Raw genomic sequence first — 13,133 nt, forward strand, 5'->3', positions numbered from 1 at the left:
GACATGAGGGACATAAGAGGTAAGAGAAGACTGATTAATGAGAGAGAAGAGATTAATGAAGCCACCCAAAAAAGGAAATACAAAGTAGAGCAGGGCTTTTCTGGTACATAAAGACTGCAAGATAGAGCGTTTCCTTGGCATTTGAGCCCCCCCATTCTAAAAACATTTTGTGATACTTCTCTTACTAGTATTATAGACAACTGGAAACATAGCAAGATCTGCATCACTTCAGTGGTTAGGCAAGAGCAATCTATTGCAATGGAAAGGAAATGGCTATTATTAAAATAGTGGAGTATTCTTTATAGTCTGTTGCACCTTTTCAACCTGTAGAAATAACAAATTAACGGCTCCTTAAAATCCAACATATGCCATGTCTGAAGCATTGATTCATGTCTACTGTAGTTAGATCCTTCTATGAAAACTCACTCTCAAAATAAAATGAGCTTGGCTAGAAGCTGGATACTTTTTTCAGGCCTTGTTTTTATGTATCACAGCAACACTTCGGAGCACAAATTAAATTTCTATTTCTTGCAGAACAATAAAGTCCTCCATGGCAAACACGGAGAGCTTGGTTAGAGATTTTATTCTAAGCAAATGTCATTAAAAGAACATACCACAGAGCTGATCAAAACTTGTCCTTTTACTGAAATGATCACACTTATTCAACTCACCATGGCTTTGCACCACAGGCAGCGCCAGTCTTGCAAACGCAGGACACTGCCACAGGTTTTATCACACACAGTGCATTTGGCACTCACGGGCAGGTTTCCTTCCAGCCACTGATGTGGCATTGAGATCTGCAAAAGGTACAGAAGAAGCTTAAAGGTACAGGAGGCACCGTGGCTCTGAGACACAGAGAAGCAACTCTTCATATGCACTATTTGAGGACAGCAAAGGCAATTTCTAGAAGACATCTGAGGACCAATTCTGGCACTTTACATCATGCTCAAGCACAAAGAGTCCAGGTGACTCACCCCAGGCTACCCAGAAACACTGAGTTACATCAGACATTCCAATATGCTAAGGTGCTGTTCCAAACACTCATTTATTTTTCTTTTGCTGAAACTCAGATCAGGTTCCCCATGCCTCCAATTATTTAATCTCAACTCCCCCAGTACATAATAGTTTATTCCTACTAAGGAGTCCTTGCTACCCTGGTTGGACTTTTCACACAGAATCTCATGCTCTGACAGTAGAAATCTTTTCCGTGTAAAGGCAGAATCTGCTATTTATGAAGTGAAAAAAAGCTACAGAACACAAGGCAGTGCTTCCATATCAAGGTAAGGCTGGAAGAGTTCAGACTAACACCTACCCCATCTTCATCCTCAATGATATCCTTCCCGATAGAGGCCAGAGTTGTCCACTTGCAGTTGTTGGTTGCCCGCACAGCACAGCGCTTGTGCGCTTTAAACTTGCACACTAGGGAGGAAGAGAAGAATGTATTAATCCTGCCTCAGGAAGTCTGATGTGGTAGTGTGTATTTGGCTCCAGAAGAAAGCACGGGCACACTCTATCCTTTTTAGCACCACCAAAATGATCAGCTGTAATAGTTCTGATCTAGCTATTAATTCTTGCCTTGTCACTTTTGCCAGTTGCTTGTACAAAGCTTAGTTATTACCTTGTTAAATTTAACACGATTGACACTCCTCCACCCTTTTACACAGAGTAGGTGTCACCTCATTCATGTTAGAAGCATGAGCTGTGCACAGCCAGGCATTTCTGCTAAGCCAAAGCTGAGAAAGAATCATCTCCTGGCACTCAAACACTTAACAAGGATGTTCTTACAAACACAATTAGTCTCACGAACAGGAGTCTTCTTACGAATATTCTCTCAGATACCTCAGAAGCGTGTATCTGCTCACTGCCGACACATGACTTTAATAAGAGATGGCAGTATTTGGGCATATGGGCAAAACCAAAAATAAAATAAGGCTGTCCCTCCCCAGGCAGGGGACGAGGGCACGCTTACCTTCACAGGACAGCCCATGTGATGTGACCCCGGACAAGGCCTCCCGACACACGTTGCAGTACGTTGGCCGGGCATGGGAGCAGGCGTACCAGTTATGCATCCCTGAGAAATGGTCCATGCTGTACTGGGTAGACTGATGATATAAATGTATTACAGCAAGGTCTAAAGTATAGCAACAAGACTTTTTTTCTCTCTGAAGACTTGCATGAAGCAGTCAGAAAGGGCAGAAACAGAACACTTTTTTACTAGGAAAGAGTGGGCCACATGCAGTTTATACACATTAGCTGCAACTCAAGAAGGTATCTAAGGCAAAAGACTTCCTGAGGAAGCCACACCTTCATTACAGCTCCTGTACCACCTCTCATCCTTGTCTTACTACAAGTGTGTGTAGGGAAATGAACTGGAGAATTTATCTGCTGAAGAATTTATCCCCATTTTTTTGTCAGATTCAATTCTCAGCAAGATCAATTCCCCAACCTGACTCATTGTGTAGCAGAGAAATGCTTGTGCTAGCATGCGGGAGGCAAGTGGGGAAAACACAAGACAGCTTCTTGTGGTGGCTGTGCTGGTCTCACTCAGCCCCAGGAAGCAGGCAGATGCACTGAAGCTGGCAGAATACCAAGCAGGCAAGATGGGAATTAGGACGGGGAGGATAACTGAAGAATGAAAAGACGGCGGGAGGGGAACTTTGTTTCATAACCTACCCATACTCTGAAAAGTTCTCTACAAATTTTCAAGGGAGCATATACAAAGCCAAACTTTCTTTGGAGAACCACTTCAGTGTATTTGGGATCGATTTTACAGAAGGCCCTAACACTATTACCCATTACAGTCAATAAAATGACTTCTATTAACTTCACTGGAAGCTGACTCTGAAAACAAGCTGTGATTTAGCAGATGAAGCACAGAATACAAAGGTACACACTTTCCTAGTACCTCAAAATGTTCACGGTTTTGTACAGTCTTCAGTGCTGCAATCCAATCTTCCATCTCTTTTCTGTTATCAGCACAAAGGATGAGCTTCCGACATGGAGTGATAATCTGAAGAGAGAGAAAATGAGGAGTGGCCATGACAGTGAGAGACAGCAAGAGAACACCTTACCACTAGTGTAGTCTGTTGAAGCTCTTTTCAGAGCTGCACAAGAAAAGTTATTTGCACCTTTGAACCGTGTTTCTCTTCCACCGCAGCACACCTTAATTTCTTCCTAAATGTACAGAGCCACCAAGATTTTAGCTGTCATTCCCAATACTGAACTGAGTAAAAAAATCTCTCATAGCTAAATAACAGCACATCACAAATCAAGCACAGAGCAGCCAGAGTAATTATGTGCAGATCTTGCGTAAGTCTTTTTAAAGGACTTACTGTACTTTTAGAACTGGTAAGAACATTGAGACATTTTGTTAATAGCATAATATACCAGTTTCTAGCAATGAATGAATCAGGTAACATACTCTGATATACAATATGATACTAAAAATTTGTTTAGTCTCCCTTATGGGGAGGGGAGAAATAAAACAAAATAAGCAATTTAGAAGAGACATCAAATAATCTAGAAGAGAAATCATTGTATTTTGAACCCTCGTGTTTCCTGAGGGCTTGTTCTATGTACCTAAAGATATTCCAACAAAAGTTTCCCTATCAGGCTGAGGTTGTGGCAAGTTTGCCTCCCTCCAACAATCCTCTCCTCAGTATGTTTGTACCCTGGGCTAGTTCCCATGCATTAGTTGCCCTGCGTTAAATAAACGATGTTTTAACAAACCAGCAGAAGACACACAGGGTGGCAAAAGTTTCCCTCTGCCCAGGGAGGCACCAGGCCCCTGCGTCCTCTAGCACCAACTCCCTCTCCTTCAGTCAGCTGGTGGCAGCAGAGAGAAATAAAAGCTCTCTGCTCTTCAGAGGACCATGTCTGCTGTTCCCAGGGCTGCTCATTCAGCTGGAGTCGACTTGACTATGTATCAACCTTTATTCTTCCTAAGACAAAAGTCTTTCTTCCCCACAGTGTAGTGATCTCACTGTCTCTTTGTGCACACCTCTGTATTGATTTTCATCAAGCTGACTTAAATTAGACCAATACTGAAGTGTTTGCAAGACCTGGATTTAAGAAAAGCTGCATTAAGGTTGAGCACTGTTAACAAAAATCAAAAGGCTTCCTTTTATGTCAACTCTAAAAATTTCCAACTGTCCAGACTCTCCTGCACCCCTCTACATATTGTACACGGGAAAATTTGTCTACATCATCTGCTTTTCAAGCAAATTGTACCTAACATCTGAAAGAATGGATTAAAATAAACTAGGATTGTATCGATCTCATGAGGCCAAACCATTCAGCCAAAGTTTTGTTAATGAACATTAAAACACTCACACACATCACCCCAATACATGACCCCTGTTTTCCCATCTGTTTCTCACCTCTCTCATTATCATTCATAAAACAGATTAAAAATAAAAACCTCTCAAGTTGAACACCAAACTTTTAGTCAATGTTGAAGTGCTTCAGAGCATCTGCCAAGAAATGTGGGTGTAATGTCAACAAAAAAGATACACGTGGAAAGTGCTGCTTTATTTTAAGCTCTTCAATTTTTAGACTGTATTTCTTTTCATTGACAGACTGCAGATTCATCTGCAGTAACACCACCTTACCCAGAGGCATGACCAATACCTAGAAATGGGTGCTACAGACACATTAAGTAGGCAAGGAAAGGAGCTAAATCCCTTTTTAAAGAAAGGACTGGCCATTCATATTAGAAATACAATTTTAGCATTTGGAGCATTCTATCTTGGACAAAACGATCTGATCTGTATCAACTGTAAGCACACAGAAGTAAATATTTACACTATTCTAAAAAAAAAACTCTGAAGAACTCCTTCTCTCTTCCCTCACTTTCCTTTCAACATTTCCAGCTTTGAAAAAATTTATTTCCAAAGAAAGTAATCACAGGAATGTTTCTTCTTCCTTGTGAAAACAGGAAAGTAGTTAAATGTATTTCCATCAAAAACTCTGCCATGTAAGAATGAAGAAACCCTAGAGAAACTTCTCCTGGAGCGTGAAACACTGATGCAAAAATCAGTGTGAAGTTAGAGAAGAACAAGGGGCATGTCTGAGTCCTGCTAAGAAGAAGTACCTTTTTTACTTCCCTGGAAGTAAAACCAAGGTTAACTAATTTGTTCAGACACCACTGGGCCTCGCTTTCTCCCTGGCAATAAGGCCAAGAACATCTATAGTTGCATGTGTACAACAGGAGCATATATAAAGTCCAAACATCGTAGGATGAAGCATCCAAGGACCTTTCATGGCTGTAAAACCAGCCAAATTCTGTAAGGAACCACCAGTTCATTTGAGTCACTGGCATGCTCTGGGGCACTGGTGAAGAACAGCTTCAGAACACTCCTGCCAGTGCTGTCCCTTTTCCCATTTTTCTGCCTTTTTGGGGGGAGGGAAGGAAAATGCAAACTATAGCACAGTTTTTAATCACACTGGAAGACAAGAAATTTAAAATATTGACATAAAATTCAGAAATGCAGACACTCCTTTGATAAGAATTAATTTCTGAGGCTACTAAATTCCTGGATCAATGGATGGATCATCCAATATAGAAAACAACTAATTCCTTCTTCAGTCACCTACTGCATCATCTTAAAAATCCCCACATTCAGTGTTAGACAGCCCTCTGCTCAAAGAACAAAGTCAAAGTTTATAAAACAAGAAGATAAATAAAGAGATTAAAAGATTTTCATACATGAATCATCCAGACAAAGAGTCACAGATTTAAAACAAGGGGTCTATTGTGTAACTACAAAACTACAAATAAAAATGTTACTCTGCAGGATAAATATATGAAGAGCATTCCCCATTTGTCAGTTCAAAAGCAACATTTGCACTGGGATTTATTGATATTACCAGAGATTGGAAATACAAGAATAAATCTCTTTTAAAAGCTTGCTCCTAAGGAGAACAAACTGGGACAATTCAGTCTTCACTATAAAGGACAGACAAGATTTTAATGTAAGTAGTGCAGCAATTATTTGGGGAAATGAAGAAACCGTACAAACCTGTTTCCCTGATTAATATGCAGCAGTATTACAGTTAAACATCTTAATGAGGATAATCAGGAATCCAGAAACATGTTAATAGGGCCCCTTCCTTTGCAGAGCAGTTGAGCAGCTCTGCCCTTCACACACCCCACACCCACCAGCCCAGCCCGGGTACCTGGGGACCATCAGCCCCTCGTGCCTGCCCTGCAGCACGGCAGCCGCCCGCCCGCTCCTTCCTGCACAGGCTGGTGGGCAGCACGTGTGCCACGGCACTGGGCTGAGCAACAGAAACGCTCACTCACACTGCTCCTACCACTGCTTCCTCCCTCTCCTTGAACCAGCTATTTCAGCTCCAGATATCCACCTGCTGAAGGATACTGACAGAGGGGCAAAGCTGTTACATACATTGTGTTGTCTGAGCAAGAGCGATGATCAATCTAACATCTCGCACCAGAAAAAATAAAATCATTCTTGTCATCTCAAAAGAAGCCACAGCAATCTTCCTTCTGGAAAGCTGTCCTTTCCCAGCCAGGAGCCCAGGGAGTTCACTCTCAGCTACAGCTGCAATGAGCCAACACTCTGGAACACAAGGCTTGGTTATCCCTGTTAGCGAACATGGCTACAAATGAGCACGGTCCAGCTATTTTTTTATGTTCCGGCTACAGCTTTTGACTAACATCCTGGAACAGTATATTCCACAGGATGACGACGCACTAGGTGAAGTAGCATTTCCTTTTATTTGTTCTAAATTTACAGACAGTAATGTCACCAGTGACCTCTTGTTCTCATAAACGAAGAGCACAAAAACAACGATCTGATTGCTTCTGAGTTAGGATGAGGGCTGCCTTACTAGAAGTTAAAAAAAACCAACCCAATAAAAAGTCTTCAGATTTATTTTTAATCTCACAGATTTTTGGCTGTTTGAGGATTGGCAGAACTCTGAGCATTAATGCCCCAAAACAGCTCAGAACTTTATCTAGATATGAGCAATTACACTAATTAAAAGTGCTTGTTCTGCCTAAAAAGTGAATATTAAAAATTTTTTTGATCCTCAATGCTACTGAACTTCTGGGTGTGGTTCTTTAGATTTCACTCATTAGAAGAAACTGGGTGCCCAGAGCTCACCACATTGTGACATAACTGACACCTAATCCTGACCAGAAAAAGAGCTCCACAGCCACGGGGGGGAAAAAAGGCTGCCAATCCCTCTAATCACTCCTGGAGAGTCATAAGGATACATGGGAACAGCAGGAAGGGTTAAAGAGATTTCAGACCACGACACAGGTTAATTACGGACTTCTCACTGCATAAGAAACCCCTGAAATACATTTTGCAGAAATGGGGGTGACAGTCAGGTCCCCAGCAAGTAGTTATGCACCCTCTGTGACTCATCTCAAGTCTATTAGAGAAATTCTCAATTTTCAAGCTTGCCCACTCTAAATCTAAAAAAACTTAAATCTGAAAATAGCCATGCCTTCATTGGCTGTCTTGTGCAAACACAGACACTCTTGACACTGAAAATTTAGCTTTATCTCCTCTGTCTCTCTCTCACATGGCCCATTCCCTCTTACCAGCTGTTAACCCCCACCTCTCATGTTGACCTACACTCCTCTGTCCAAAACTAACACCAGTTTACCGACACTTCAAATCCAGCCAGCTAACAAACAACAGAGCCAACCAAAGAAAATTCCTCACTTCATGTTCTAAAAATGGACTAATGTCCCTGGATGTCCTTTCCTGATGAACAGCTGTGAATAATCAGATTAGAAAGGCAGTCCAAAAAAGACTCCTATATTAGACCAAATTTTAAGCAGAAATCTGCTATACTTCACCCTTTGCTGTACTGAGCAACCTTCCTCCTAGTATTCAGAGCAAAACTTCATCCTCTGGTCTTGCTGCCACCCAAGACAACTTTATCATTTCTGCTCACGTGGGGCATTTTCTGGCTGCCCAGAAACTTCTCAGCAATAAAGTGACAGTCTAGCCAAGCATGCCCTGGAACTGTTTATTATCAGAGTACATCTGGTGAGCTCAGTGACCACAAAAGACGGCAAAGCAAGTTAAGATCACACTGGCCCAGCCACAGAGCTGACAGAAGAAATGCTGCGGTGGGAGACGGGGTGGGGGGACATTGAACTTCACAAAATATAGTTTTCCTGATGTGTATATTTCTCAGAATGGCGAAAAGTGGGAGTATGAGAACACCTGCTCATTCTAACAGCTTCCTTTTACTCATATCCTGTTCAAATATAGTCTTACATTCAAAGGTGCTAGTCATAAATCTCCCCAAGAGAAACAGTTGATGACTTGAGTAAAGAGACAACAGGAATTTCTGGAGCTCTAGAGACCTAGAAACTAGAAAAAAAAAAAAAAAAGCTGCAAAACCTTCAGCTGGATCACATATGGCAAAGGTAGGGAAACCATCCACCACCTGTAGCTAACTGCTACATCTGCTCTGTATGGTGGAGAATGCTCTCGGCATCCTGAGAGCTCAAGACTCAGGAAGGAAAATTGGATGAGATTCTAAGGAGGACCCAGCCATTTTTCCACTTCAGCTCCTGTTTCAATGACAACAGTAGTGAAATGAACGCTGGAATATAGTAAAGCACCTCGCCTATATTCATCAGCAAGGTTTACAAAGCAGCAAATCCACTGTGTTTCAAACACAATTACTGAACTCACACGGGGCAAAATGGATTAAGTGTGGATTAGCAAGTGCAACTCCCTCAGCAAATACACAAAAAAGAAGACTGTGAAAAAGGGAGAAGAAAACACAAGTTTGAGATTCAAACCAGTCCTTAAGACTTAGAATCTTTAACGTCTGCCTCACTGATGGCTATTTCTGAAACAATCTGGAGCTCAGCATCAGGCCAGCAAAGCCTTAGGCAGCGAGTCAGTGTGACTTCAGTAGGTCTCTACAGTTTGGAAGAGAGCAATAACATGAGTATCAAAGACTCATGAGGGCCCAAGCCTTGCCTTCCTCCACAGACTACAGCCCTATTCTATTTTGTAATTCAGCTTTCACCTAGTTTTGCCAACAAATTCCATTAAGTCACTGCAGAGGTCAGTTAGAGCTCTCTAGAACCACACCAATTATCTTCCCCCAAAACCCAGATGATACGGGAAAGAAAAAGTAACTTTTTATATAACACTGGAGAAATGCACCAGTTTTGCATGTTTTTTTATAGTGCGAGATCTTAATTTCCTGCTAAAGTGACCATCTTTCACCTATGGAAACTCTCATTTCCACCAAATAAAACAAGTCATTAATGTTCTTATAGTTGTACCAAATTCCTTTATTTTTTTTTCCAAATACCAATAACAAGATTTTCCTCAAAGCCCTAAGTGCCCAAATCTCTGTCCACAATACACTGGGTATTTTATCCCCACCTTCCATGTGGCTGTTTTTTCAATCTGTAAAATCCAGGAAAGCTCATTTCCATAGGAAAGCAGGTCCAGCATGTGTTGTGGTCTCTTTAGGACATTTTTACATTATTAGGTTCACTCACCTTGCAATCTGTCCCTCCTGAGCCAGGGCAGCAATGCATTTTCTCTGAGCACTGGCACTTACAGCACTATGCTGTGCCACAGGTCAAGTTCAACTCATGCTGACCCTCCATCTGGGATTTCTCCCAGTCCCTATCCTCCCCCATGCTGCAGCGGGAAACTAGACCAGACAAAGTGTTCCCTGGGAAAATTATCATCTCTCATACCAGGGTCACATTCCTACAGGCTTCTGGAAACTGTCCTAAACAAGGCACATTCCTGTTCTTGGCAATTGGTAAGAGGAGCACAGACAAGGAGGGGATTTTAAGACTTTAGCAACAACTTAACAAATGTAAAAACCTAGAGTGTGCAAGGTTGTGTCCGCTGTTAGCAGGTAAGAAATGCAAACTGTCCTGGTAGTTCAGGTCTGTTAATCCCTAGAGATCTCCATGGATGGAGCAGTACCCAGTGGGAGTGGATAGAGTGGCTGTACCAAGTGCCAGAGCATCTGAGCACAGCTCCATTACCCACACACCCTCCACTTCATGCAGCAGATGCACATGCATCCCTTTACCTGTTTTCCAAAGGACACAGTCTTGCCAGGAAGAGTTCCTAAACAGAACCACTCCCTTCAGAAAGGGCAGCCCATTTGGGAAGTAAAGGATATTTCAGGGAAAGCCTTCCACTCACTCAAACAGAAGCAAACCCATGGAGAACAGAGGGGCAGGATTGCTCCCCAGAGGTAGAGCTGCTGTCTCAGTAAATCACAACACTGGGCAACAAAAGGTCTTGTCCATGGTAGGAAAATGACCTATTACTGAGAGCTTATTGTTAGCAGCAGCTCCTCACAGCCCCCTAACTTCAGCGGTGTTGAACGCAGGCTGTTAGCTAGCACAAAAGGAAATTAATAGCTTTCAACAGCTTGATGAACCCAGGAGCTTTCCACACTGGGTCACCAGGCAAAGACAAGTCCTGTTTCATGCACCATCACAAGCATCAGAAATAGGGGAGGCAGCATTTCTGCAAGTACTGCTAGCAAGCCTCTCCCTGCATAAAAAGGAGCCTTTTCCTTCTAGAGCAGCTTCCATGTAAAGCTGAACATGTTCTCAAATGACCACACATTGTTCTGCCTTTGTGCTCCCACCTGGAAGAGGAAAAGATGCTGAAATCTGCAGTCTTGCTCAGGAAGGTAGGTGAAACCCCAACTCAGCCGAACAAAGAGCAAAGAGATTATCAAACAAAAGCTTCCACTGTTCAGGCACAAGGGCAGACACGAATTTCGAAGCTGTAAACTTCCCTCTAGGAAAACAAAAGCTTTTCACAAACAGTCGCCTTCACTTTTCAGCTCCCTGCCTATCCTGTCCTACAATAAAACAGACAAGGCTCAGTCTGACTTCTTCTTACAGTAGTTTCATCTCCCTCAAAACCTCCTGCATATTTTCGGGTCACTCTGTAACGCACAGTAGCAATTGCCAGATCTCTCCACCCACAGCAACTTCTTCCAGACTCTCTAACTCTGCTTCCATGTTTATCTTCTCTTGGATAGTTTTTCTCCAGATTTTTCCTTCTTTTGTGACAGCAGACTAATGACCACCTCCCACAGGAGGCTAGATTAAGAGTCCCAAAAATCCTTGACATGAAAGGATTTTAAATTATTCTTTTCACTGACTAACAGTGACTCAGAATGGTCTGTTTACCAAAGGGCCTTTTCTCAAGGAGAAAAAAACTGCACTGAAGTCTGGATTACAAACTACTAAAATAGCAAAGTATTTTGAAACTGCAGCGGTTCTGACAGGAAATGGGGACTGAGCTGCACTTAATGAAGGGAGGCAGAAAACCAGCAGAGTGATTCTAGACACAGCAATACACGGCTCTACTCATATTTTCACTTGCTTATAAAGGAAAATTCTGACAGCTGCCAATATAAACAGAGTACAAGCACTAGCAAAGAGTGCACAATTCCTGAACATGTACACACATGGGTGTGGAAAAGACAACAACCCCCAGCAAAATCTGAATTTCCAACACGTGCTCTAATTTTGCCCAATTTAGAAGAGAGAGTTTAAAAACAAGGAAGAACCATCCTGTTCAGAAGTCCCTCTTTTCTAATCTTTCCCTTTTCCAAATGTTAACAGGGCAATCCATGATTGTGTGAGAATTCAGGACACCTGGGACTGCCCTGTGTCACTATGTCCCTGGATCAGTCAGTCTTTTTGCCCAGCTGATGCCTTCTCTCTGGGCCCCTTTACCCCCCTGTTGAGGAAGCAGGGGAGAAAAATCCTCTCCCTTGCTAGGAAGCCCAGTGACTCCCTGGAGCATATGTCCAATTCCATTTTTTTTTCAGAGGGCTGAGGCCACACAGGGCAGTTTTGGGAATCTGTGCAAGTGTTAAACCACGCAGATTTTCCTGATCTCTATCAGCTGAAGCTTGAAGTCCAACTATGACTTCCTGCAACAAAAGTTCTTATATTCTTTCTCCTCATAAAAATAAGTCACATGCTCTTTCTTGAAGCCTGTATTTCAAACTAGCACAACCAACCTCTGATCTGGGTTCCTCTTGTTCCAACACAGCTCCTGTGTTAGGCATGAGCAGCAAACTTTCTGTACCTTGAGCAGCTCTATCTTCTTTCAAAACCAAACTCTTCAGAGAAGACATCACTGCCTTCTCTGCTGAAAAGGATGTATTTTAACTTAAGAGCACCTATACCAATAATTCAACTTGACACAAAATCATGAAGAGGCAAAGGCACTTTCACTCCATTGCGAATGAATCTGCAAACATCAACAACATACTCTCCCCATTAGGAAGGACTGTCAGTACTTTGATTTTTTTATCCAAGTTCAAGCACTTTGCCCTCTGTTCATAGGAAAAGTTACTTACCCCAAAATGAAAATTCATGCTATTTCCCCACACTGTCAATAAGCCCTGGGACAATACAGCAAAAATACACACTCTGGAGGAGATCAGGAACGTAAAACTTCACAAGACAGAAACTGGCAACTTTGCTGCTGAATAAAGTCAGTACTAAGTAACAAGGTTATAATAAGAAAAAATTGTAGCACACCTCAGGCTTCCATACAGCTGGAGAATGACATCCATACTCCTTCTCAGAGATGATTGCTCTCTCTCATTCAGGGGCACCAGCAACTCCCTGTTCCTCAGCCTACCACAACCACTGTCGCCTCCAGTCATGCAAGTGCTCATGAAGAGAGGTATTACTCTAACCTCAATATTTCCTCTCTCCTGGGACATTGGTCAGAGTGAATCATCAGTTAATAAACAGTATTTCTTAACTGAGTGCAGCATTTCCAATGGTACTGCAGGCTCATTTCCCTTTAGTCCTGTTCTAGAGAATTCATCTACATAAATCCACTCAGGAGAGAACACCTGAACAGTAAGCTTGTAGCAAACATATTCCAAAGAACCTGAACTCCTGATATCTGTTACGCTGGCATAGGTGCCATGTTTCCCAGTACTCAATCCAGAAAACTCACGCTCCTGGATCTTACCTTTCATGTTCAATCTTCCTCTAAACTAGTGTCCAGAGCAGCCTATTCCCTCAGAAAAAAACCTAAACAGATTGCTTGACATGCAATTAATAAGATTAGTCTCGTCTGTGGTCAGTCTCTCTGAGCTATGTTCCA

At 42.3% G+C, this 13,133-nt stretch overlaps 1 protein-coding gene across 9 annotated transcripts in view; it reads right to left on the reverse strand.

Moving 5' to 3' along the window:
* DGKD (diacylglycerol kinase delta) overlaps nt 1–13,133 on the reverse strand; it is a 60,115-nt gene that overhangs the window by 24,365 nt on the left and 22,617 nt on the right. For 7 of the 9 annotated variants that reach the window (XM_069024633.1, XM_069024629.1, XM_069024628.1 and 4 more), the window contains 4 exons: nt 2,906–3,010; nt 1,970–2,102; nt 1,313–1,419; nt 672–797 (listed from right to left, as the gene is read on the reverse strand). In XM_069024633.1, the coding sequence (XP_068880734.1) occupies nt 672–797; nt 1,313–1,419; nt 1,970–2,102; nt 2,906–2,959 (420 nt within the window). In that variant the 5' untranslated portion in view covers nt 2,960–3,010. Of the gene's footprint in view, nt 1–671; nt 798–1,312; nt 1,420–1,969; nt 2,103–2,905; nt 3,011–6,407; nt 6,612–12,998; nt 13,109–13,133 lie in introns of those variants that run through there. The other 2 variants (XM_069024632.1, XM_069024631.1) reach the window with 2 other exon arrangements.

The sequence above is a fragment of the Aphelocoma coerulescens genome, chromosome 9, assembly GCF_041296385.1.
Source record: "Aphelocoma coerulescens isolate FSJ_1873_10779 chromosome 9, UR_Acoe_1.0, whole genome shotgun sequence".
In the NCBI taxonomy this organism is placed as follows: domain Eukaryota; kingdom Metazoa; phylum Chordata; class Aves; order Passeriformes; family Corvidae; genus Aphelocoma; species Aphelocoma coerulescens.